Source organism: Haplochromis burtoni, unplaced genomic scaffold, assembly GCF_018398535.1.
Source record: "Haplochromis burtoni strain Fernald_Lab_line unplaced genomic scaffold, NCSU_Asbu1 Contig_98, whole genome shotgun sequence".
Classification (NCBI taxonomy): domain Eukaryota; kingdom Metazoa; phylum Chordata; class Actinopteri; order Cichliformes; family Cichlidae; genus Haplochromis; species Haplochromis burtoni.
The window spans coordinates 677,175-702,214 of NW_024582459.1; the positions used below are offsets into that span (position 1 = coordinate 677,175).

General features: G+C 39.9%; 1 protein-coding gene across 4 annotated transcripts in view; it reads left to right on the plus strand.

Annotated features, from left to right (window-relative positions):
• The window catches only part of plxna4 (plexin A4), a 242,618-nt gene that overhangs the window by 92,059 nt on the left and 125,519 nt on the right, over positions 1-25,040 (plus strand). Inside the window, exon 4 of one of the 4 annotated variants that reach the window (XM_042222943.1) lies at positions 1,683-13,230. The exons of the other annotated variants lie outside the window; for them this stretch is intronic. Coding sequence (XP_042078877.1) covers positions 1,683-1,802 — 120 coding nt within the window. The 3' untranslated portion in view covers positions 1,803-13,230. Of the gene's footprint in view, positions 1-1,682; positions 13,231-25,040 lie in introns of those variants that run through there. 4 annotated transcript variants of the gene reach the window in all.

Here is a 25,040-nt window from a genome sequence, read left to right on the forward strand (position 1 = left end):
TGCTTCTTGTCAGCCAGAGACAAAGGCTGTTTGGACAGGGGTGACCGTTATTTACATTGCACCTCTGTTCAGCTTTCCTATTCTTTAAATGCCATGCCAAAGGCACTTGGAGTTGCAGCTGCTGTGTGCAGATGACAGTCTTCCAGCTCTTTCAGAAGCTGTACGTGAACGCTGTCAGTGAGTCGCTCTTATGTTCTGTTTTTCCATCTCAATATCTAAAACTCTCAGAAGTTGTTTCCCCAGTGACTCATTTTTTTTAACCTGCAGAGGAAACTATTGCCATTTTTCAGCTCTATTCCATGCTAAAGCTTATCCATTAAGACTGTTTACTGTAGGTCGATGTGAGAAACATACTGCATCACACTGTGTTTAGGCTGCACAGTTATGGCTTTTTATCTCTAATCCCAGCCATGCTGTCTTCTTAAAATGTCTATCTGAGGGCTCCATGGGGCAGACTGCACGGTGGCTCCTGATGCTAAACCGGCACTTAACAAGAGGCTGGGAACCTCGGGGCATTTAATGGCATGCGAGTTTTTAGAGCTACACTCATCCTCTGTGTATTGATAGGAAACACAGCATCAACAGAGTGGTTTAGCTAACATGGCACTTAAATTAGTTTTCTCAAAGGCTCCAAAGTGAGGTGAACAGGAAGAAATTGTTTTCATTTATCACTATCTAAAAGAGGGTTTGAGTTAAAGTCCTCAAGTCTTATCATAGGCAAAAATATACATCCCCTTAAGGTCCTCTTACCTTTACAGAACAAAACGGGGTGCCTCTATAATGTTCAGCATAATGCCACATCCACCAATTACTTACTGCTTCAGGCCCTATTATGGTTGACAGTGATTAATAAAACTACTGTGGCTACATAAATGAAAATGAGAGGTGAATGTAAAGGGGTGACCAAAGAGACCAACACAGTGAAGAAAATCTGGAGCTTTTAGATAAAAATTCCCACTCTGCCTTCAACTAATTATCCTCCTAGTCTTGTCACTCCCCAAACCAAGCCATTCTACCAGAGATAAGCCTCAGGAGACAAAGCTCCTGCAAAACAAGTATGAATATTTATATTGGTGTGTGTGTGTGTGTGTGTGTAGGTGGCTTAATTACGAGTGAGATGCACACCGGTGTGCCTGTACATACGGTGTATGTGTACAACATACTATTGTGTTGTTTGTCCAGTGGCTAGTCAGGAGGGAGTGAAGGAGAATGGAAAGAAAGGCTTCGCCAGCAGGCAGCGTTATTCCCTGCGGGGAGTGTTGATTAATGAATCACATCTTTCTAACCTAAGGCTGCTACTGTGCTGCTGCATTTTCACAGCACCGCAGAGCGCCAGTCAGCCTTGTGCCAGCCCGCTTCACTGGCACAACATGGGCACAGGATGTGGGTGCTGTCACCGCTAACAGGGATTGAGAGTTAACACAAAGAGAAGAAAATTAGATTCCGGGTATATTTCATTTCATACAGACAACCCCCCGTGGCATGTTGTTGAATTAGTTTGACATGTATGGTTATTATGTTGTGTAAATTGAGCATTTCATTCTCTGAGTTCTTATTTTATCCCAGCCTTAAAAATACGCTTATATTAACACATTTTTCCCCCCACTTTTCTCTCTTTCTTTTATATTTCCCTGATGCCTCGACCTCGTTCGCCTTTTGAAATGGCCCTCTACCAATTTCAGGTATGTAAACGCATTGAAGACACGCATTGTATAGACAGTCATTTATACAGTGGTGTAATTTCTGAGCAGTTACCATGTTTTATGCAAGGCAAATGTGTCAGACCTGTCTTGAAGAGTTAAGTCATTAATTTATGAATAATTAATGAAAGGATGTGAGTCCACTAGTAAATGGTCACTTTTAAACAAATACCCTTATAAAAATCAGATTTATAGCTTTATCCTTATCGTGTTCATGTGGAAATTATTTAATTTAGTAACTGATTTTTTAGCCTTAGTTTTTTTTACTTGTATTGTACACTCTTGCAGTTATATGGACTCAAACTGTCATACACATCCTGTCTATATCCAGACAGTTTCCAGTCCCAATGTAGGGATTAATTGACAATGTTCTTGTTGCATCAGCATTACCTTTTGCCTCTTACTACTGAATAAGCACTGAAGAAAAAATAAAAACGTAGCCATGTGATTTTCCAAGGGTTTTGTGGGGGTTTTGTCTGTGACCTGCGTGGCCATCCTGTTTGAGCCATTGCCCTTTGGCCAGAGGCTCTCTTAATCAATTTGCAGCTGGCACAGCAGACACCATGCCGCTAGTTTAGCATCTGGTGTGTGTTAGGAGCTTCTGTCCTCCCTCTGATATGTTTATGTTTTTCTTGTCTCTCCCTTCTTCTGTTTTTCAGAAAGTTCTGCTCTTTGACAATTACTTTGTTTTTATTAACCCAGTAAAAGCTGTGTGTACTCACAGACCTGGACATAGGTGAATGTTGCTAAATCATCAGTAAAAACCTGTGTGTTTGGTCAGCGGTGATGCTAGTATTGATCCTTTGGGACTTGTCTTCAATGATGGCACTCTGTCATCCCGTGTTTCCCTTATCCACACACACATACAGAGACCTTGATAATAATATGACTGGAGGCAGATATTGCACTGCACTGTCAGCGGTGTTTACAGTACAGCCACACATTAGGTCCACAGAGGATGCTATAATGACTGTAGAGCTTTGAGTGGTAGCAGCACTGTGCATTTGTGTGTGCATGTGCACATGGAACTGTTTAATCTTTTATGTTTAGAGAGACGTTGCTTTCATAAAATCTACATGCGTAGCTTGTTTGGTTGTGTCAGACACCAGATTACTGGCTGTGTGTTGGTGTAAGTTTGTCAGTGTTTGCTTGGACAGAATGGTATATACTGCTTCAAGAGCTGTGAAGAGAACAAAACATCCATGCACATCAGTGCTAAACTCCACCTCCTTCTATTATCTCATACTCACATGTGTGCTGTCTAAAGCTGTCCAGTGAAATTACAAAATCTACTACTTGTCAGTCTCATAGCCTTTCTCATAATGAGAAACTCCACTTTTTAGCGCTAATGTTTGTTTTGTTACTTCTCCAACACATTTGTTGGCTTTTGGTGATTCTTCCCAGATGGTGACCAAATAATGTGTCAAATAATGATGAAGTGTGCTCCATCTAAACAACAAGCAAACACATAAAATACAGAAACGTAGCACTTGTATGTCCAAGATGGATGAAATATGCACAAACAGTCGTGAGATTCTTTCATTAATACGACAATATTGATCACCCTTACTTCCTGCCCCACAATAGATGTTGCCAATGGTAACCCATCTTTACAGTGGGAATGATTAATAGCCTTTCCCACTATTTGTTCACATCTCCTGTTTTTGTCTTCATTTCTCCTGCTTCCCAAATCTGCCAAGTTTCACAGCGGGGAGCATGTCTGTGTCAGTGAAACCTTCATGTGACTTGCGAAATAATCTAAACTTCTCTAAACTTGTCCATCTGTTTAAACAACTTTCTCCCGGAGATGTTTGTATTTGGCAGCATTCGTTCATTTTACAAAAGTCTAGCTGGATGTTTTTATTTCTCTTCTTTCAAAAGATTTCTTCTGTGGAGCCAGAGGTCATTCACAAAGTAAAGCAACCAGACATAGTTGTACATCCATCAGTTCTTTCCCCACCATTCTTTTAAAACTCAGGTCGGTTGCTGAAGCCACAGAGTACAGGAACGTTCACTACAGACACACATCCCTTACATTTTTCTGATATTATCCGTAGCACTTTCTGACGAAGTACAGCCTTTCATCCTTCGTCTTGCTAACACCAGGCAGAAATCTCTTCTTTCTCTTGTCCAAGGTCATTGTGTGATTCTCAATAATAACTTTTCTCCTGTTTCATTAGCCATACATCTGATTTTAAAATGATATTTTTTATTATTAATGATTACAGTCTGCTTAACGTACAACTGCAATGTACTTGCTTAACAAAAATTTCTAAGACATATTCCCTAAATTCCTAAACATTTCCTAAATTGCTAAAATCCTTTTAGAAATTGAATAGATTAATCTCTTTTCACATATGGCCCCATTTTTTTCTTTTTTAAAGACTGAATTATTGCAATTATTATACTAGCTTTGTTTTGTTTCAATTTTTCCCAGACTTTGCTTTGATATTTAGTTGACCTCAAGCAGACTGGTCCAGTTGAATATTCTTTGTTCAATTCAAATATCTTGTCCTGAAGAGAATTCAAAGATCCAAAGATTCAACACATGATACACAATAAAAACAAATCTACACAATAAGGAAATATCAGGAGGTTGCATTGTCTCAATTTTTTAAGGCATAGTGTGTGTATCACCAATATTATTCCACACAATGTTGGACATAGTGCAAAAGGTAATTCTTCAGTCTGTCATTCTGGTGTGATTTTAACTTCGGCAGCACAGCTTTTGAGGATGCTTCCAAGCCAAAATGCATCGCCACAGCAATTATTATGCCAGCGTATGCTGTCATTGCTGTTATCATAAAGACTTTAAGTGGAAGCCCATTGACCTTTTAACCAGAGCTTTTCCTTCCTCGTCACAAAGGAAGCTGTTAAGCTCTTAACAGGACTTCTTACCTAGATTTTCAATTGCTGTCTCTGGATGGAAAACCCTGCCACAAGATGAAAAGCACTTAATCCATCAGGTGATGTCAGAGGGCTGAGATGGTGTCAAGAGAGAGAAAGTGTGTAAGCAGGACAACCTGTGATTTAATTTTTTTTTTTTTTTTGGTTGTAGTTCCTTTCACACAGTTTACAGAGGTGTTTGTTTTTTTTTAATCCACCATCCTTACAATTTGACTTCCCTTTAAGTCTGACTAACACTCTCAACTCTGCACGCCCCTCCCTAAAAAGCTATCCGAGACCCACCTGGCTGCACCTGCCTCCACCCGCTCCACCTGAACGCCCTGTCATCCTCCCATGCAATTTAATTGCTCATGTGATAGTGTAATCCATGCTAATTTAGGCAGATGAGATGTGTAGCAGTGGAAATGCCACATGTCTCAGCATGGTGTCATGGGCTGGTGTGATCACTCCTTGCTTGGAGGAGATTCAGTGGAACAGCAGTCTGGACAGCTGCAGGAGTAGAGTGAAAAGGAAGACGGGTGATTAGAGGTAGAGATGAAAATGGGAACAGAAACATCTGTGAAATTTGGAGTTATAATTGTTGCTCTAAGTTATTCTCAAGCAAACTGGATACAAGTAGCTACAGCTGTGCCAGTTTTTCTCTCTTAAACTTAATTTAAATCTAAGCAAATGTAAATGTACATAAATTTAAAAATATTTACTATGTTGTAAGATAACAATAATTTCAATTAATGCAGATGTAGTGCAATATATAGTCACACTGTGCTGCGTGTATTGCACAGTACACAGCTTTTCCATGTTGTCTGTACTTGCTGGATATTTCTCATGACACAGCAGCAGCCCATCTGGACTGATTGTAATTCATTGAGGGTGTTTGCTGACTCACTGTTTGTCTCTCCGCCTTCTGTCATATTATCCTGAGTGACAACATTTGACGTGGCAAGGTCGTCCGCTTAGATGCACACACTCACTTCTTGAGGTAACTTTGTCTGCAAGTCAGAAGTCCTGATTTTAATTCTGATTGATTAACGGCAACTATAACATCAGTCACTTCTCAGTGCAAATAATAAATCAAGTTATTCGATTACTGATCACCTATGGCAACCGTGGTGACCTTTTTATCTGAAGAGAATGTACTGAAGTGAAGACAAATAAGTGACAGATAGCACTAGAGTGCTTTCCCTCCGTCATGCATGTAGTAGTCTTAAATACAAAGCCATTATTATTAGTGTTATCATTCTCAGTGGAATCATAGTGAGCTGCTGGTCTCACAGCTACGTCTGGAACACATTAAAATGCTAATCATATCATGCACTCAGCAGTCACTTTTCTTCTCATTTTTCATATTTTCTCTCAGTCTCTATACTCCTGTGTCAGACGTTCTATCCCTCTTCTCACATTCTCCCCACTCACTGGTATAAGTGTACAATCCTAGCTGATTGTAGGGGAAACAGAGGAGTACATAAATAATGTATCATTTTCTCTCTGCAGATGAAACAGTGATTTTGTTTTCTCAGTTTCTGCTTCAGTTCAGATTTTCTCTTCACCTCCCTTTGTATTGGATACTCATATTCTCCACCGCTCCCTTTCCCTTCCTCAAGACTTCTTTTTGCTTATTATCAGCAGTCATCTTCACCTCTTCAAGCCTCTCAGCACAGATTTGGACCCCTTTCAGTACTCCCCCAATTTACTTATCCACCATAAATTTTGGACATCATATATAAAGGCGCTTCTCTGTCCATTTCCCCCCTCCTGCTTTTAAAATAGGTATTGCTGCCATTGCTCCCACTAGATCACTGACTGGACAGAGCACATCTAAATGGGGCTTAAATTATGTAGGGTGAATACCAGCGTACCTCTAGCATGCAAACCAGCTGTTAAACCGTGTTCCCATGGTAATGTGCTACAATCTGAGAAGTGCTACCCAACTTTTTACTTTGGTTTGATAGCATTTTAGCGTGATAGACTGCATGTCTGCATTTATGTGCGCAAGTGTGTATGTGTGTTCACCCTTTGGCAATGTGTCCATAACATTTTCAGGGACCGTGTTTTGATAAAGCACCTTCTTCAGGAGAAGACTTTGAAGATTTGTGTGTATGTGCATGGCCGTGCGTGTGAGTGTGAGAGAGACTATTTCCAGCTGTGTGTGCTATATATGAGAAATGTGGACGTTACCCTTGCCCGATTCTCCCTAATAATTTTTAACTCACATGCTCGTTTTTTTTTTTTCAAATTATCTAAAACTGTTCTACAGGAACCACTCAGAGCTTTGTTTGCACGTTAAAGTTATTTAATGTCTTTTTTAGCCCACTAAACTTTTCCACCCTGATTAAAGTTTGACGATCAAAATGCGCAGCAGCTGCCAGAGACACCTCTTTTAAAGACTCCGCTTCAAAGCACTCAGCTATATAATCCAAAACTGAACATGTTGCACAGTATTGTTCCAAAATAAAACTTAACCGAACAGGAATTAGTGGGACGATACCCTCCCTCCTGTTCCTTGTTATTTGAATTGCTCTGAGTCACTCGACCTCTCATGAATATTCAGAGCTGCAGTTGGTCTGCTTTTGTTTTCACCCTCCGTCTTTATTTAGTTGTCCCTCTCTGAGAAATGGCCAGTTTTCCACCTACACAAAGGCATAGAGAAGCAATCTCGCTGCCCCCCTACCATCACAACACACACACATACACAAAAGCACTGTCTCACTCAATCACACTGTAGTAGTTGGAACGACAACCTGATACTCACTCCATTCATGAATATTCATCCACACCTGGTTCCGGCAGAAAGTTTTAAGCAGTTTTGTTTTTTTTGTTCTTTTCACAGCCAAGACAGAAGTTGGAACCTGGGCTTTAGTCATTTGTGTGTGTGTGTGTTCTGTGCTTAACACTCGCCTGTGTATAATAGGCTTTATCTTTATTTCAGTATTCTTTCTTCTATATACTAGTCTACCTGTGCACTAAAGCTATAGCTTTTGCGACATAAAAATGTATTAAGTATAATTGGTTGATATTCTGACCTTGTGGTAAAATTATGCTTTTATTCTCCTGGTGGGAGCTCGCATATCATATTTCTTTTGCCTGTGAAATAGTAAAGGTTACCAAATGGTGACAGGCTGATTTGCTTTACCTCCTAACAGCACAGCCATTATGCAAATCAGCCATTTCTTGCTACCTTTTTGGGGGCTTTAAGGAGCTTTAGTGGTATATGTGATGTCTGGTATACAATGCTCACTGATCTATACCTCAAGGAAAGTCTGTGATGTCATCCAACAGACCAAAGCAGTGATGCAACATCGGGGGAGGGTTTGGCAATCTGGGGATTATAGTTTGGTGAGAAGGGTTTCGCAGATTGACATCGTTGCCCCGGGCTGTTAGAGGATGTGTGCATGCATGCTACCATTTATGCTAAAGTGCGTGTCTGATATTGTTGTGCCAGACTCTTCACAGCTTTAGTTTACAGCTTGTTTGAACTTGTTTGGGTGCCTGTCTGTCTTCTGTCCTTTTTCCTTTGCTTTTCTAGTTTGAATTTTAACCTTCTCTTATTTCATTGCTTTCAACCCTGACTTATCCTACCATGTTGTCTCTCCACCCCTCAAAAAACTATCCCCGTTTGAGGGCTGTGGTAAGAGAATCGAGAAAGCAAGGGAACATGACTCATCAGAAACAAGCTACTGGCCCGGTCTAGTCACACAACAACAGTATCTCTATCTTTACTTCCTGTTTCTAATGCTTCCACATAAACACGCTTAATGCACACACACGTGCACACACAATTCCTTACCCTTCAAGCTGCCAGTGTTTGAGAGGGTGCGTTTAGGGAATGAGCAGAGGAGGGGAACACGACATGCTCATTAAAGAGAGAAGTTACTGGCTTCGTCCAAACACAGAGAAAATGGTGAGAACAACTTCTCTGTGCTGAGTGTCAGAACTGCCGGGAAAAGTGGAGACAAAATAGGAGGGAACAAGTGAGCAAGCAGTGATAGAGGTGCATCACAGGGAGAACATTAGAGATAGTAGTTTATCTTGTTTGGCTCTTTGGATGACAGTAGTGTGGTCTTTCTCTTCGTTCTCTTTTTGTGTTTGTGTGTGTGTGGATAGGTGTGTGTAGTGTGTGTCCATCAAACCAGTTTCAGGATGGAAAGATAAAAACACAATGGAGCCTTTGATGTCATTTTCAAAGACTATATCAGTTAAACACCAAACCAAATAGCACTTTTTAACTAATGCTATTCACACATCAGAGCAGCATAATATCCCCGCACTGACTTCAAACATGACTGCCCACTTGAACAAGTACATGATTGAATAGCCTTAGTAATTTATTTGGAAATGAAGAGTTGTTTTACAAAACTGCATCAAATGCTATATATATAAAAAGTGGATGATTTAACTTTTTGTTTTGATGACATATATTGACATTCATTTTACACCAATGAACAATCATTTTCCTCTTTTTATTTGATATAGACTTTCTGATCTCTTTCTTCTTACGGGGCCTATTTGACATGCGCAGTAGTGTTTCTCTTGTTCTGCACTGTTAACTTACATGAGGCTAAAGTCACTTTAAATGGGTGAAACACTTGATTACACTCCACTGTCAGCACTGAAACATGTCTCTTTGTTCTCAAGCCAAGATTGATCTAAGGCAGTAATGTAGTAAAAAGATAAATTTGTTGTTTTTATGGAAATATGACAGTCCCTTGAGGATTGGTGCTGCACCAATGTGCAGTCAATCTTAAATCACTGAAATCAGTATGACCTCATTTTGACTTGGTGGCGGTGATCTCATCGTGAAGCACACGTTTACTGTCAAGTTGAGACGGAGCTATAGCTACATCACTGGACGCTTTTCGAATATTGATTAAATGTTACTCACCTGTTTATTCAGTACACAATGATTAGCCAACATTTGTGTTCTCTCACCAGTACCCATTTAAAATATAATTAAATATACATATATCTGTATAATATACGCTCCCCAGACACCAGACAGACATTTGCTTTCAGACCTGCCTTAATTTGGCTATAGCCAAACGGCTTTAAATTTCAATGTGTTTTGCATTCAAAGGTACTCTTCTGTATACTTACTGATACGACTGGTTACCGTTACCTTCCTTTTAGCTTGATGCAGTCTGGCCATTTTCTTCTGACCTCTGGCATCAGCAAGGCTTTCAGCCCGAGACTGCTACTCAGTAGATATTTTCTCTATTTGGACCATTCTCTGTAAACCTGCGCGATGGTTTTGTGGGGATATCCCAGTATATTAGCAGCTTCTGAAATACTCGGACCAGCCCAACAACCATGCCACATTCAAAGTCACTTAAATTGCCTTTCTTTCCCATTTTGATGTTCAGTTTTGAACTTCAGCATATCATACCATATGGTCTAAATGCATTGAATTGCTGCTGTGGGATTGGCTGATTACATATTTGTATCAACGAGCTTTTGAACAGCTGTGTGTAAGAATATAGCAGGTGAGTGTACTTTTACTGTAGTTTTTATTGTCATTGTACAAAGCCTTTGTTACTGAGTGTTTCTATCTTCCTCTGCGCTTCCTTTATCCCTCGTTCTGTTTCATTGTCTCTAACCCTTCACCTTTCACTTTGATTGCTGCTGTTGGGATGCAGTCCGCACAAGTCCTTAGATATTTCCACTTTTCTCATGCTCTCATTCTCGCAAAGCAAACCAACATGGCGGCCAATTACATCGCCAGACAATGCTCGCCATAAATCATCCATTGCACTGTCAGACACATTGGGACTCAACACTAGAATTTTCCTTCGACTTGCTCGCTCCTTGCTTTGTTCCTTCCTTTTTTCTATTTATGAACTGGTTCAGAGAATCATAGATGCATTGCAGTCATGCTTAGCCACATTCAATCTGCATATCTACCCCAGTTTCTCTTTTGTTCACTTTTTTTCCCGCTTATATGCGGATGCCTATGTTCTGCCTTCACTTTAATTACATTTCTTTTCTTACCTTTGGAGCTTACTTCAACTTTTCATCAAGGTTGTCACTTGTTTTGATCTTTCTCATTGCCTGCTTCTCTCCCCTAATCGGACTCTTCGTGCTTTAGTTGCATGCCCGTAAATGTTTTTGACAAGGCTTTCCAGAAGGCTAATTATTTGGTTCATTAGTGTTAAGTACAGTATTTTTTTGTAAGTAAATTGTATAATTCATTGTCCTCAACCCTTCTCTTTGTCCTGTTTTTTCCCTCCATTATTCTGACATTTTTCATGACGGAGCACACTACTGTATTGTTTTTAATTTTTTTCATGCTTTCTTTCTGTCTTTATGTTCTGCTGCTGTTGGTTTTCTCGCCCAATGCCGGGGAACACAAGCGTGTGACCATGAGGGCAAAGAGCTTTTGATGGAGAATAAGTAGAAAGGCACCACCGGTTCAGATGCATACTTTAAAGGGAGATGAGGAGGGATTCAGTTCTGTAAAGCATCACTTTTAATGCTATTGATCTATATCTCTACAGATGTTTGCATTCTGCATAGTGTCTCTAGTTCGCTGCACTGCATGCCTTTGTGTGTGAAGCCTATATATTACATTGGCAACTGATAATTATTTGTTTCAGTGTCATCAGATGAGTATTAAGACTACAAAAAAGGGGTTGTTGAACTCTATTAATTGAACTCTATTAACTCTATTAATAATATCTGCTCTTATTTGAATTTTTGGGATTGGGCATTACTGAAGATATACTTTATAGTGTTTTTACTCTATCACAAGGTGAAGATTCATTGGATCATGCTGAAATGAATATGATCTTTGTCTGTCACTGTAAAACTATATAAAAATGCATTTAAAAACTTTTTTAAGTGTATATTAACAGGTCCTGTCTCCTTTACTGTCACAGCGGGGTGCATCGGTGTATTAGTTAGAGCACGACCCAAGAGCAGGCACAGGCGAGGAGACGTGATGTGACTTTAACAAAAAGCGAGCCTTTATTATGGCCGATAACAGAAGGCAAAACAAAAGCTAAGACGAGTGCAGGCAAGACAACTAAACTGGAAAACGGACTATGAAAAACCTATGATACAGACCTCTATACGAGACTATGAAACCGTGATAAGCTATGACACCTTGAAGACTAATTCTATGACTGTGACTATGAGAACTGTGACAACTATGACGAGACATAACAGGGAAGGTTACACAGACAACACGACCCAGACTGAATGAAACACAGAGACTAAATACACACAGGGATGATTAGGGGAAGTGGAAACACATGAGGACACAACTGACTAAAGTCAGCACAGGGGAGAGTAAAACTAAATACAACGAACAAAGAACACCAGACTCTTTCAAAATAAAACAGGAAACAAAGAGACATAGACATGACACGAACTTGACAAGAGCCACACAGACATGAAACATAACAGGTCGACGCACGGACCAGGGAGAGATGACAAAAGGGACTAAGAAACTAGGACTAAACTTTAACCTAGAAATTAACTAGATGAGCTAAACTAGAACACAAATGACTACAAAAGATACATAAAAATTCAAACACTAGGTCACACGACCCGGTACCCGACATTTACCTTACACAGTACGTTCAAGAACATGTATCACTTGTCAGTGAGAACCCATTTTCACATACACACGGCGAGCTACTTCATTATAATCAAGCAGGAATCTTACAGTTACACATGTTACAAACTCTACAACCATATATGCAGTTGTGTACGCACTTCATATTGTAGCTTTCTGTTTGTGTCAAAATAGCAAATTGACTTTGACAAAGCGTTAAAGGTTTTTAAACGTATCCTTGCCACGTTGACAGGATTACACGCTGACTTTCTCTCTTCATAAACTATGTATTCGTGTTGAACTTGTTTTTACAAATTCTCTCATCAGCTTGCTCCATGTGAAGCGCGAGAGAGGCTGAATTTTTCCTTCACTTTGATTTATTGCCGGTGCCTGTCAGTATTAACAATAAATAGTACGGGCCTGAAGCAGCAATGTAGGGACATTGATAGAGAGTTTGTGCATTGCAGTTGTATCAGTGAAGCCTCCCTCTGGCTGTGTGTTAATTAAAGTAGCAAATAGCAACCTTGCGAGAGGCCCGATAACACTTACCAGTGCTGTGTTTACGACTTTTGTAAGCCTCTGAAACACGCATGGCAGTGGGCTCACATGCATATTAATCTACAAATAAACACTTGACAGACATGCAAAACCCACGTGTTGTATCAACTCAGCACATCATAATTAGTCTTTCCTGTTTGTTTTACTTCCGCTGCTTTATTTTCATGCACTAATGGATTCTGTTAATGAATGGGTCTTGCATCATATCACCCCTCCATCCTTCCACCGTTGCCTCCATCCTTCCATCCCAGCTTACTTTATTATGTTTACAAAAAGGCAACAGCAGTCATAAAAAGCTTCTCCAGCGCATCTATTCCAATTAGCTGGCTAATTATTTCATTTTCTTATGTGTGTAACTCAACACTGAAAGAGACTGCCAGAATCTAAGTGGTTTTAAATGTTATTTTTTTTCTTGTGCAGACTTGATATGTTTGTGTTTCCGTATCTTCCCCTACTGTGTTTACCGTTTTTCCTTGAAACTTAAACTGCGGTGATGATTTTTTTTTTTTTTCAAAAGGTCTTTTTGGGTATAAAAGAAGACTGTAGTGAAAGCTAATTGAAGGTAAATGCTGTCACTGATTAAGTTGACAATCCACAGCTACTGTAATTAATGCTAAGCAATTATGAACCCTGTTGAATTCAGTGTCAGAGTTTTAAAATAGAGGCTGTTTAAATTTTGCGAGAGAGTGATGGGGTGAGGAGAGACAGTTTTTGATTAGAGACACTCTGAATTATACACTGCATGGAGGCTAAAGGATGAAAATAATTTCATATTTAATGTAAAGATGGTGGGAAAGGGTGTTAAAGTGGTTCACAACCAGCATAGAAGTGAGTTGTAACACATCAACTTGCTCTGTATTGCAACAGGGCAGAAAAACTATTACAACTTTCTATTACTAGTGGAGACTTGCAGACTGGTCCACAATAAATAGGTTTACCCACAGCCCTAAGTGCAAGTCTCACACTGAGTAGTTCTTTTTCTAAATGTTTATCATCTTAACCATGTTTATACAAGACATGTTGGTCAGGGTGTATACAAGCTGTGACAGCAAAGTTTTTCATTGGCTTTAGGTAATCAGGTTCAAGCTTTTGTGCAACTTTTCTTTAAAAAAGAAGTAGATTCTGTATCAATCCCTCTTAAGCTTCTGTCCCCACATTCATGACCATAAATATTGTCCTGCCCAGACAGCTACCTCCAGTCTACCTATCATGCATATGTGCCAGCCACAGCCAGGAGCCACAATGTCAAACATAAACTAAGTTTTAATTATGCTAACTAATCTTTTACAGCCTTCAATAAAATGTGATATATTACAATTCATAATGTGCTTTTTCTTGTAATTGTCACCAGCCAAAAGATATACAATGTCTTTGGCTCACTTTGGGGAAATGGATGACAGCGCTGGTGTTACCACCATGTTATATGACAGTTTAATTGTATCAAATTGGCAAATGCTACTGCAGACAGGGTGTGTGATAATGGCAAGGTGTCTAGTGACTCATTTTCCATATGTGCGCTATGCTGGTTGCCCAGCTCTGGATGTACTGGGCTAAAATCCTGTGATTGATGGCAGATTTTTATTAAACATGGTATCAGACAGTCAACATGACTTTAAAGCCATAGGGATAAAGAGGCAAGATATGTTGTAGGGCAGGATATAAATGTGTGACCTTCAGTAAGATCCATCCCAATGCAATAACACACTCGTGTATTGCCTTTGTCAAAAACAGGATGCTCGTAATTGGGTTATGTTGTCTTTCAAAGGGAATGTGAGCCGCAGTAATGATGGGATAAGCAGGCTGCCTGTGTTATGTGTCAAGACGTGATCCAGTTGTGTGCCGGTGCAAAACCGGAATCTGATTACATCTGGTTTCTGTGTGATTTCCTCTTGTTATCCAATACCTTAAATATGAACCAGAATCAGCTAGTGAGATCACACAGCTCACAATCATTTGGTAGCGCAAATAGCGAAGATGAATGCGGTGGGACCCATCTGAGTGATGTGTCTTTCTCTCTATCTGTGTCCATGCGTGTAGGTGTGACTGCGCATGGATGTTTCATCTATATATTCCTGATATCATCTATACACTCTGACAGCCAATATAAATCCTTTTATGAAGATGTTTATCTGTCTGATGGGAGGCTTGGCACAGTGGCCCTGCTCAGGTCAGATTGTTACATCAGTCCGACAGCTCTGCCTTTAGTTGTGACTCCTACAGTCAAAGATATAGAGTGTGTTACTCTACACTGCATCTAAAGCCTCATAAGCATCATATAGTATCATAACAGTGTGGTAGAAAGTATAATAATAATAATATGTTTGGTTATGAAAAGATTAAAAATATGTTAATAAATCTCTATAGTACAGCTAAGAATTGAAAGAACACCTTTTTCCTATGATCCAATCAATTATCTATGCAGCTGAATCTAAATAACACATTCTCGCGAGACCTTTTGTTGCAATGTTCAAGAAAACGATCTGCCCACTTCCCACTATGATGGTAGACATCCAGCTAATTTTACTCACACCTGCAGTCAATCCTTAACATTCAAGGGACACACCATTAGTTTACAGTGCAGCCAAGTCCACATGCACATCTTATGAACATCTGAAGATATAATTAAAGTCCTTAGAGGGAATAAACTGAGACACGGGAGGTCCAGCAATCACATTCTCTGACATGATGTGACAGTTGCCTATGCGTAAAGAGAAATCTGCTATAATCTCTATTTATGACTCATATGACCCTGTAAATAGAATGAAGCATAATTAGTTCTTTCTTCTATGTGCAGCAAAGTGCAGATGCATCAGACAGTAACGGCTCCTCATTCCCTAAGAATAACCAGGAGTGACATTTTTATAATTACAATTCTCCTTCACCCAAACCACTGTCATTGCTAATTTATTTCCGAGGGTGAAGTAGAAAAGGAGGAAAGAAAGGATGCTTAACAGAATAGGAGAGAAGGGGACGAAAGAGGAAGAGATGGTTGGAGGCGCAGAGCGAGAGAGTTGAGAAAAGCGGGATAGAGCAGAGGAGAACGGCGATAAAGGGACAGGAAAGAGGAGTCGTGCTGTAGGACAAATATTTGTGTGAGAACGTAAGTTGGGGATGAACTCTTGTCTCTTCTTCTCCTCCCCTCTTCGATTCCCTCTGAGTTCCTGCTGCAGGTTTTGGATTGCAGGTAGACTCTTCCCTTCCTGCTATTCCTCGCTTTTTCTCCCTCCATAGTCCTCACCATGTCGCACAAGTCCTTGTTGCCATGGTAACACAGGGCGAGTCGAGCAATGCAACAAAGGGATGCAGTAAGAGAGGGAGAGAGAGAGAGAAGGAGGAGAGAGACAGGTCCAGAGGGATCCACGCTTCCATTTCTGCAATCTACAGGGAAGAGGGTGCTCCCACTTAGGTCCATATATAACCATATATAACAATATACATGTTTTGGTTTTTTTTTTCTTTTAATTCACATGTTCTCACACTTTCATCTATCGGTATGGTTTGGTTTGTTGTCTTTTTGTCGCTGCATTTGATCCCAAGAGTTTTTTGAAGCTTCGCACTTTAGTTTGGCGTGCATATATCAAAAGAATTACGACTGTGAGTGTGAGAGAAAATGCACCTTTTAACTGTTTCAAGATCAGAAATGTTGCTGCCATTGCCTGCGCCGTCTGTCATATTCACATTTCAATAATATGCAGTGTTTGTCACAAGCTATAATCTTGAAATAATCTTACCGTGAAGACTTCAGCACGTCTCTTTTCTGTGCTGTAATTTGAATGTGCATACTTTTCAGACTTGATATTTCAACAGTGACACGGAGTGTGTGAGCGCGAGTTTCTATGTGTGCGTGTGCATTTGTGTAGTAGATCTCCTTGCAGGCCCATGCCAGTAGAAGCTCACTCTCTGAGCTTCGGATGCTTTTTATTTAGTCTCTTGGTATCAGTTGTACTTCTGTGTTTGTTTCTATAAAAGCTGCAGACGATAAGCTTATCATCGGCACCAACAACTGCAGAGCTTGAGTCTTGAAACCAACTGAAGATAGATTAGAGCAGTTTCATGTTTGTTTGTTTTCTTTAACAATTTATAAAAGCTGCTTGGCCTTGTTTGTGAATCCACATTCTTTGAATTCACTGCAGAATTCTAGAGAAACTTATTTAAAATGCAAATGGAAAGTGTGTTTGAGAAGTCTTTTTTACAGTCACTACCACCAGCTTTCAGTAGCTACATGCTAACTGGTCAGATAATACAGTTCTCTTGCAACTGGTGGTTGCCAACCAGTCTCCAGGCCTGTGTGACTGGAGTAATATCAAACAAAGTTGAAGGTATATTTAATGACTTCATGTTTTAGTTCATGCAAATCTGAGCACGCACAAATGAGCTTTGTCTGAAAGCAATAATTTGCTGTCTTTTGTCAACAAACAAGCTAGTTGTTTTTCATGTTAAGTAAATATTCCCCCACTTATGCTTCTCTACATACCAAAGAATATGTCCATGACCATGTAGAAAGAAGCCAGACACATTTGCGTGCGCGAATGTACACCCAAACACACATGCGCACGTAGAATAAGAATTAACCCTGTGAAGTGATGGGGATAATTCCATGGTAATTAGTGTTCTGTGTAATCAGTTTTTATTTTCCTGTGCTGTTGTTAGGCGCAACAGACAAAACAAAAGGAGGCTTGCTTGCATCTCTCCCTCTCTCGCCCCCTAATTACAAACATATCCAATTAATTACACACAAGTCCCACTTTCATCTGTGTGCACAATGTGAGAAGGAGAGATGAAAATGCAGAGCAGTCAGCAGGAGCAGTGACACACACTAATATACAAAGAAAAAAATAATAATTAGTCACACTGGCATGTGTACGCACATGCACATCGGAGCCTTAGGGCACATGCTTAAGACAAACATGTTGGTCATTTGTGAGTTCTCTAATTATCTGGGCATTGGGTGAAAGTTGTGCAGGGATTTTCAGCTTGTGCATCATGTGCCACTGCACATCTTGTAGATTCAAGTAGAAATAAGGTTGATCTGATATTTGAGCAGGGGTACGAGTCTGTGTGTGACTGCAATAACGACAAAGAACCATAAGTTGGGTTCAGTCTGTGTAGTAATTAACGCACACCTGCTGCTTGAAATGAAACACTTTAACAGGAGTAATTTTTTATGTGTTTGCCTGCACATCTTTTCAATTTATCCAGCTCAACTGGAACTGACACACTGGACATCAAGTTGGATCTATAAATCTTCAGGAGCGACATCATGCTCGTGGAACATTTTAGCTGTAGTATATGTGGCTTACAAGCAACTTACAGGCTGCTGTTAATCCTTACACAGTTAATCCTTATAAAATAATGAATCACTGCTAATTATTATCTGTAAAAATGGTCTGTGTTGAGGGCTGGAATATATTATACGGTATGTGGACAGACAGATTTAGTATTAGCCACATTGGGTGCTGGAAGTGGGGCACATAATAACCTAAGGAATTTTGACAGAAGCCAAATTGTTCTGGTTAATTATTGAGACAGAGCAATTCTAAAATTGGCCTGGCTTGGTCACCATCCTGATCATCGCTGAATCACTGAGATTTGGACACTGGGAGTTGCTCTGAAACAAGTCTGATCTACAGTTCCTCCTTTTTGCAACTTGCAGGACTAAGATGTGATGCTAAACGCTAAAGTTTGCTCTGCCAGATACCACGAGTGCCGTGTTGTTCCTAAGCTGTTTTACTACATGCATGAAGATAATCAACATATCAGACATAGTTTTTCCACTGGACTCTGGACAAAGTGTCTTTAGAAAAAAATGACTGATTAGATAATAATAATATATTAAAATTTATTAGATTCTCTTTTCAGGCTTATGTATTCATATAATTTTTTCCCTCCCACACTTTTTTTCCTACTCGCTGCCCTCTACCTTCTAATAAACAGTCCTCTATTGTGTGCCTACAGATTCCAAAGCCAGGTATATGCTAGCCTTGGTGACTGCCTTATTGTTCAATTAAATCACTTCTCCCATTCCACTGCATTGCACTTTCTCTGCATCCTCCCCCACACCTCCCTTTCGCTTCCTGACACTATAAGGCATTCATCCTATTTCTTTGGTGGAGAAAGTAAAGGCCTTTGCCTCTTGTGTTTTTCAGTTACACGCGATGTAGAGAATGTGAATCTAGATCGGTGAAATACAGAGAGAAAGGCAAGAATACTTGCTGCCTTCCAGTCTGAGTGTCCCCTCGGGGAAGCTGTACAGGTAAAACAGAGGCGTTTATTCTTATTTAGTGCCTGTGGCAGACTATGATTTAGCCTGCCTTGGAACTATATGGTCTGAGGAAGCAGCCTTGTTGAAACAAAGAAGCAGACTACAGGTATAGGTCTGAGGGGATAGTAGGAGATGATGGTGGACAGCGGTAAATAAATTGCAGTGTAAAAGGTGAGAGTTTGGGAAGGACATTTTAAAAGAACTTTATGGAAATGTGACATGAAAGTCGATGGCATGCAGTTGATGTCACGAAGGATAGAAAAGTGGGTTACTGTATCTATTTGATGACTAGAGAAAGACTTGATTGCTGTGAGTGCATGCGTGAGAAAGATAAAGACAGATAAACAAAGCCAAAGTTGAGCTCTAGTGACAGTAATGATTGCATTCCACTCCATGACCTTTAGGTCACAGCAATGATCCTAGCATGCTCCTAGGGCATTTTTGCCCTAAGGCCAAGTGGCTGTGAAATGGTTCTCAGTCTCACCCTCTCAATACCAAAACCACCATGAAGTGGACTTTAGTCTGAATCAATGACTCCTCTTCATGGGCTTCTCAGTTCTAACAAATTCAAAAGCCATTGCTGTAAGCATTCACATCAGTAGCATTCTTTGGCTAGTCGAGTTCCCTTATTTTAATGGAACCCTTTATCAGCGACACACACAGATCATCAGTTCAAGGTTATTTGTGTTTTTCAACAAGGTTGATTAGGCATGCATTCTTTCAAAGTGTATGTGTGTGTGTGCTTGCGCCTGCATGGAAAGCCAAAGAGCCATTGTATCCATCTTTGAGTTTTGACCATCCTTCTGACCCCCTGTGATGACTGTCAGGTCTTTTGTCCACGAGAGAAGACTCACAGAGACACCCTACCAGGGGACCGTTTTTTGTTTTGCCATGGGGATTTGCAGATTCTGTTTTATATATTTTTTTTCAGTCTAGATTCTTTTGAGGTCTCATTGAATAAAAGCACAGACAAGCACATACACGTTAGGGACACACACTCTAACACACCTTTGATCTTAACACACACCACTACAGCCTTGAGACCTTTTGCTTTTCCAACTGTCTATTCCTGTCAAGCCCCATGGCAGCCCTATGGCTTCTTCCAATGACAGTAGCTTTGTTTTACTTTAAAGCATCCAGTGGACCTTGCATAACGCCATGTGGATTTGGAAGTGCAGTTCAGAGCCAGTCGAGTAGTGCTGACAGACATATACACACGTCCTATGGATTGTGGTGCCATAAATCTTGTCTTTTTGTGTCAGTAGCTTTTTTGTTTTTTGGTTAAATATGTCTGCTACATAATGCATTGACCGGGGCTACATTTTAAAGACTTAAAAAGAAGTGTTTGTATAATTTATTTTAGCTTGATCTCACCACAGTACAGTCACAGTTGTATTTTACTGACTTAGCCTTATGTGTGTTGCCTTTTGTGAACATGAAGTTGCAAACTCAAACTGAAGTATTAGCACTCAATTTTTCCTCCCTTAGTTAACTCTTATCTGCTTGTGAAGTTTTGAAAGGAAAATTGTCAGGTATTTCCCTAGTAGAAGTAATAATATTCATATCAGCAGGTTATTACAGTCCTTTCAATTGAGTGTTAATCCACATGGGCCCTCTCTGTGTTATCGGGGTGCATACCACTGGAGCTTTGGAGGTATTCCCATAGAACGGCCTAAATTACTCTTTTATTCCAGAAAACACACAGAGGTTTGTGTGCACATGCCCTCACACATTTCCATATCTGTCTGTTTCTTTTTCCTCCACCCCTTCTGGTTTTCCTCTCATCACTCCATTTACCCCTTACAATGGCAATGCTGTATCAGAACCATCCCTGAACCACTGCAGCCGTATTCTGTCCCCAGGCCCAGACTATGACACAGTTGGCTAGGGCAGAAGAAAGACCCTCTGGCCCTGCCTCATTAAAATGGTAAAGAGCTGGAGGAGAACAGAAAAGCTAATCCTTCTACCATTCCCCTCCTGGAGCCCTCATCTCCTGGCCTAAGACCCTTACACACACACACAGACACATACGTTTAAAGATCATGAGAAGCTAAGGGGCTATGACTGGGCTTGCTAAAATATATAACCCCTGGGAGATGGAAATGATAGGGCTTACATGGGACAGTTTAACACCTGGGAGTGAAGGAAAGGGATTTGGACTGTGTATGTTTGTGGGGAGGGGGTCTTGAAATTGCTTGGGTCTGCCAGCAAAGCAACAATACAGCCCTTTAATGGAGGATGATTGTAGATTTGTAAACATCAAATTGTGTGTCATGCTGTTAAATATGAGATCAATTTTCTATTAAGTACGGCCATTTGAACAATATGTGTGCTGTGTTTTTCAGTTGCACAGCTGTGAATTTGTCCAAAGACTGATGTTACACAGGCTACCGTAGCTGAGTAGCGACAACAAGAACCACATTTACTTTTATCACACAATGATAGCTAACAAAAAAAATTGCATTGTAGTTTATTTTGTGTCATTAATTGCATTTATCGATTCTAGTTTAAACAACACAGTGTCAGCAACTTCTAATGCGACTGATTAAATACACTGTTTGTTTGGAAGTGCTGCCTATACCGTTTAGGCAGTGTTAGTTCCAGTAACTCTACACGTCTAGAAAATGGGAAAAGTGTGTAGGAAAAATGGATGAGGTTAGTCAAAGTGCTTACTCAGCCGGTCCACCTGAAGACTTCCCGACAGATAATGACGGTCCGCTCCCATCTTAGAGAGGGAGAGAGAGGGGGAAGAGTGAAGGAGGAAAAGGGTGAGCGGAGCCATCTGTCTGTGTCTAAAGTTAAACCACTGAGGCAGCACTCTCCTCCACACTGTGCAATTAACCTGCTATGGAGGAAGGTGCAGCCCTTTAGCTGCTTTTTCTGAGGAGACTCTGGCAACGAAGTGTTTGGATTATGTTAATGTGCTATGAAGTGGACTGAGTTTTGGATTTCTGCATAAGCAGCCATCTAATTATGAACCAAAAATCATAGCTGTTTTATTTACCATGTAAATAAAAATGGAAGAAGTATATTTTGGTCACTCACACCCATCATCATAATCAGTTCTTTTTCTTCCTAGACCATTAGGGCTTGAGCAACCTAACTTGGCACACAGCTATATCTTAGGCCCCTGAAAGTTCTTATCTATATCTAATATTATGAAGTTGCCTAGCAACAGCCTAGCAATGGGCTAAAATGACCCATTTTAGCATATAAACAACATCTGCTGCTGCTATTTTTGCACATTTCTCAATGCAGTTTCATATATCATTTTGCCAACACCATGAAGAAGCCAAACAATGCTGTAGTATCAGCATGTAGTAGTAGTTTTAGTAGTATTAATAAATAATATTAATGAAGTGTATTCATTTTTCACATTGTTTTATATTTGTATTACTGAGAATTTGCCATGTCTGCTTTTTAACTTTTTTAACTTCATTTGATTAATTACTTACTTGGATGATCACATAAATTTCCCATCAAGTTTTAAGGGACAATGAGCTTATGGAAAGGCTTTTCTGATAAATGCTCATTACAACAGAGTAAGGCTCAGCTCTTGCCTGTGTTGTATTTGTGTTTATGTATGGCTATTTTGTCTGTGTGTCCAGACAGAGTTCTCTCTTCTCTTTTCAAAGGTCCGCTTTTATGACTGCTGCTCACTTTATTCATTAATTCACTGAGACTACTCCTCTGCCTCCGGTCATCTCTGAATCACAAAGGGTGTGGACTGTGAAAACTGGAGATAATTCAGGGCAATAAGCATCACACTTTGTAGTTGTATTTAAGAGCTGTCATGACTGTATGTGTTAATTATTCAATATGTGAAAATATACATTTTGTGGACTCATGTTTTTTTTTTCTTTCTTAATGAAATTGCTAATTTTACGGTTTCAATGCAATGCGTTTCGCTTATATACTTGAATAGCAGTTGGTGCCCACACTATGATTTTGATTTATTTCCTTTGTTTATTTATTGGAGGCGTCTTTATTGTAACTAGTATCACTGCACTTTGGGTTTTGTTTTTTTTTACATGTCACTTTTGCTCTACACTTGAAAGACATAAATACTGTACTGCTCTATGGTGTTTTTAACAGGTCCACATTCACACACACACACACAAACACATAGTGCCATGTGTCAGCTGGCAGTTAGCCAAGGCCACAGACATAAGGCAGTGACAGTAGATGACAGCAGTAAGATTAAAGGGTGTGGGAGTTATGAGTAGAGCCAGAAGACTGGCAGGCCCATAAATATCACATGCAGGGATCCCCCTAATAGTTTATAGCACTGTATCATCATACAGGCCCATCATAGACGATGGTCCTGCTACAAAGAGACTTGGATGTGACATTGTGACTGCGTGTCTGAAGGAGAATGCAAGTTAGTTTGAAGACTTGAAATTGAAATTCCTTCCAACACTGAATAATATATATTTTTTTTAAATCCAAGAGAAAACACATGGATGTATCCATAATTTTCCTTATTTAATGTTTAGCTCCACCAACAATAATATGCAATATGAGAGAGATGCTGATCATATATCTTGTGAATTTGCATTCTTTTTCAAATGATGTAAAAAAACACTGTTTTCTTAATTGGTGATCACTTCATGTATAAAATTAATTATCTATTAAATCATCCCTCATCTGTCTCAGGTCATCTCTGAATCTGCATACTAAGGGTGTGTACTGAGTACACTACAGACAATAGAAGGCAGTAAGCGTCACAGCTTTGAGTTAAAAGCTTTAGTTTGAGATGCACATGTATTGTGCCGCCACTCTTAATATTTGAATTCAAGCGTTTTGATTCCCATTGCCACAGGCTTATAAAATCAAGAACCTAGCCAATTAGCCTGCTATTTACAAACATTGGGGGGAAAAGGGTTGTTCTAAAGAGCTCATTAACTTAAAGCATAGTACTGAAACATAATTTCTTCCCTCCTAGATATTCCAATATCATCTATAAGTGGCGGGACTGCAAAGTGGAAGCTTTTAGGACCCGCAATAACTCAGACAGGAAGTGATGGACCATGTAAAGTTGCAGAGTAGGGTCGCCAAGTGCTGACATGCAAAGTGCATAAAAGTGATTCAATAACTGCAGAGTTCTGAACCTCCACTGTCATTAACATCAGTATAAAACTGTCTCTAGCTATTTGCTCTGTGTGTGTGTGTGTGTGTGTGTGTGTGTGTGTGTTCATATTTAGTTTATTTAGTTTTGTAGGGATGGCCAGATAAAACAAACAAGTTGTGGATTTCAGTTGGTACTTCATGATAAATTGGTTGCACCAAAAGGGGAAAAAAAAATCAATAGATGTTTTAGCGCAAAATACTGAATACTTGGTGCTTATTTGTAGTAAATTATAACTGTAGATGATTTAATAAGTTAAAAGATGGCAGGTACTTCATATGTGCTATTATTTACACAGAAAAACACACACAGGACCCACTTTTACATAGTTAAACAGATATCCACACATCACAATAAATGCTCTTCTCCCTGCGACCAAGCCTCGCAGTTGTTGGACATGAATGTAAATATATTCCAGTGTAGTTACAGCTGGATACTCAACCACTGACACAGTCTCCCCATTTCCACAGAAACACATGCTGACACACTTGCACAGAAACACATACAGGGAATGCACAAGCACACTGAGCCAGAGCAATAAACAGCTGGAGGGCCCTCTGTAATTAAACCTGTACTGCTGTTTGTAAGCTGTCAGCGCATGTATGTGGGCAGAACACACACACACATACACAGGCTCACTTGGGCACATTTTCTGTTGCATTTGCATCTCATGCATTCCTGCTCTCAAGGCTGAGTAAATTTCAGAGTGCTATGTAGAGATGAGTGGTGCCTGTCTGACTCAGTTACACCATAAACACATCTCCAGGTATATTATCATGCTGCTAGAGCTGTTCAACATTCAAATAAAATGCAAAAAACATAACAAGTTCATTCGGTAGATTGTAGATTTGTTGATCTGCTTGCTGGGAAGGGCGTATGTTTCATAAGTGAGCTTTTGAGCAGGAGTAAACAGTAACTGGTCCTTATCGTGATCTT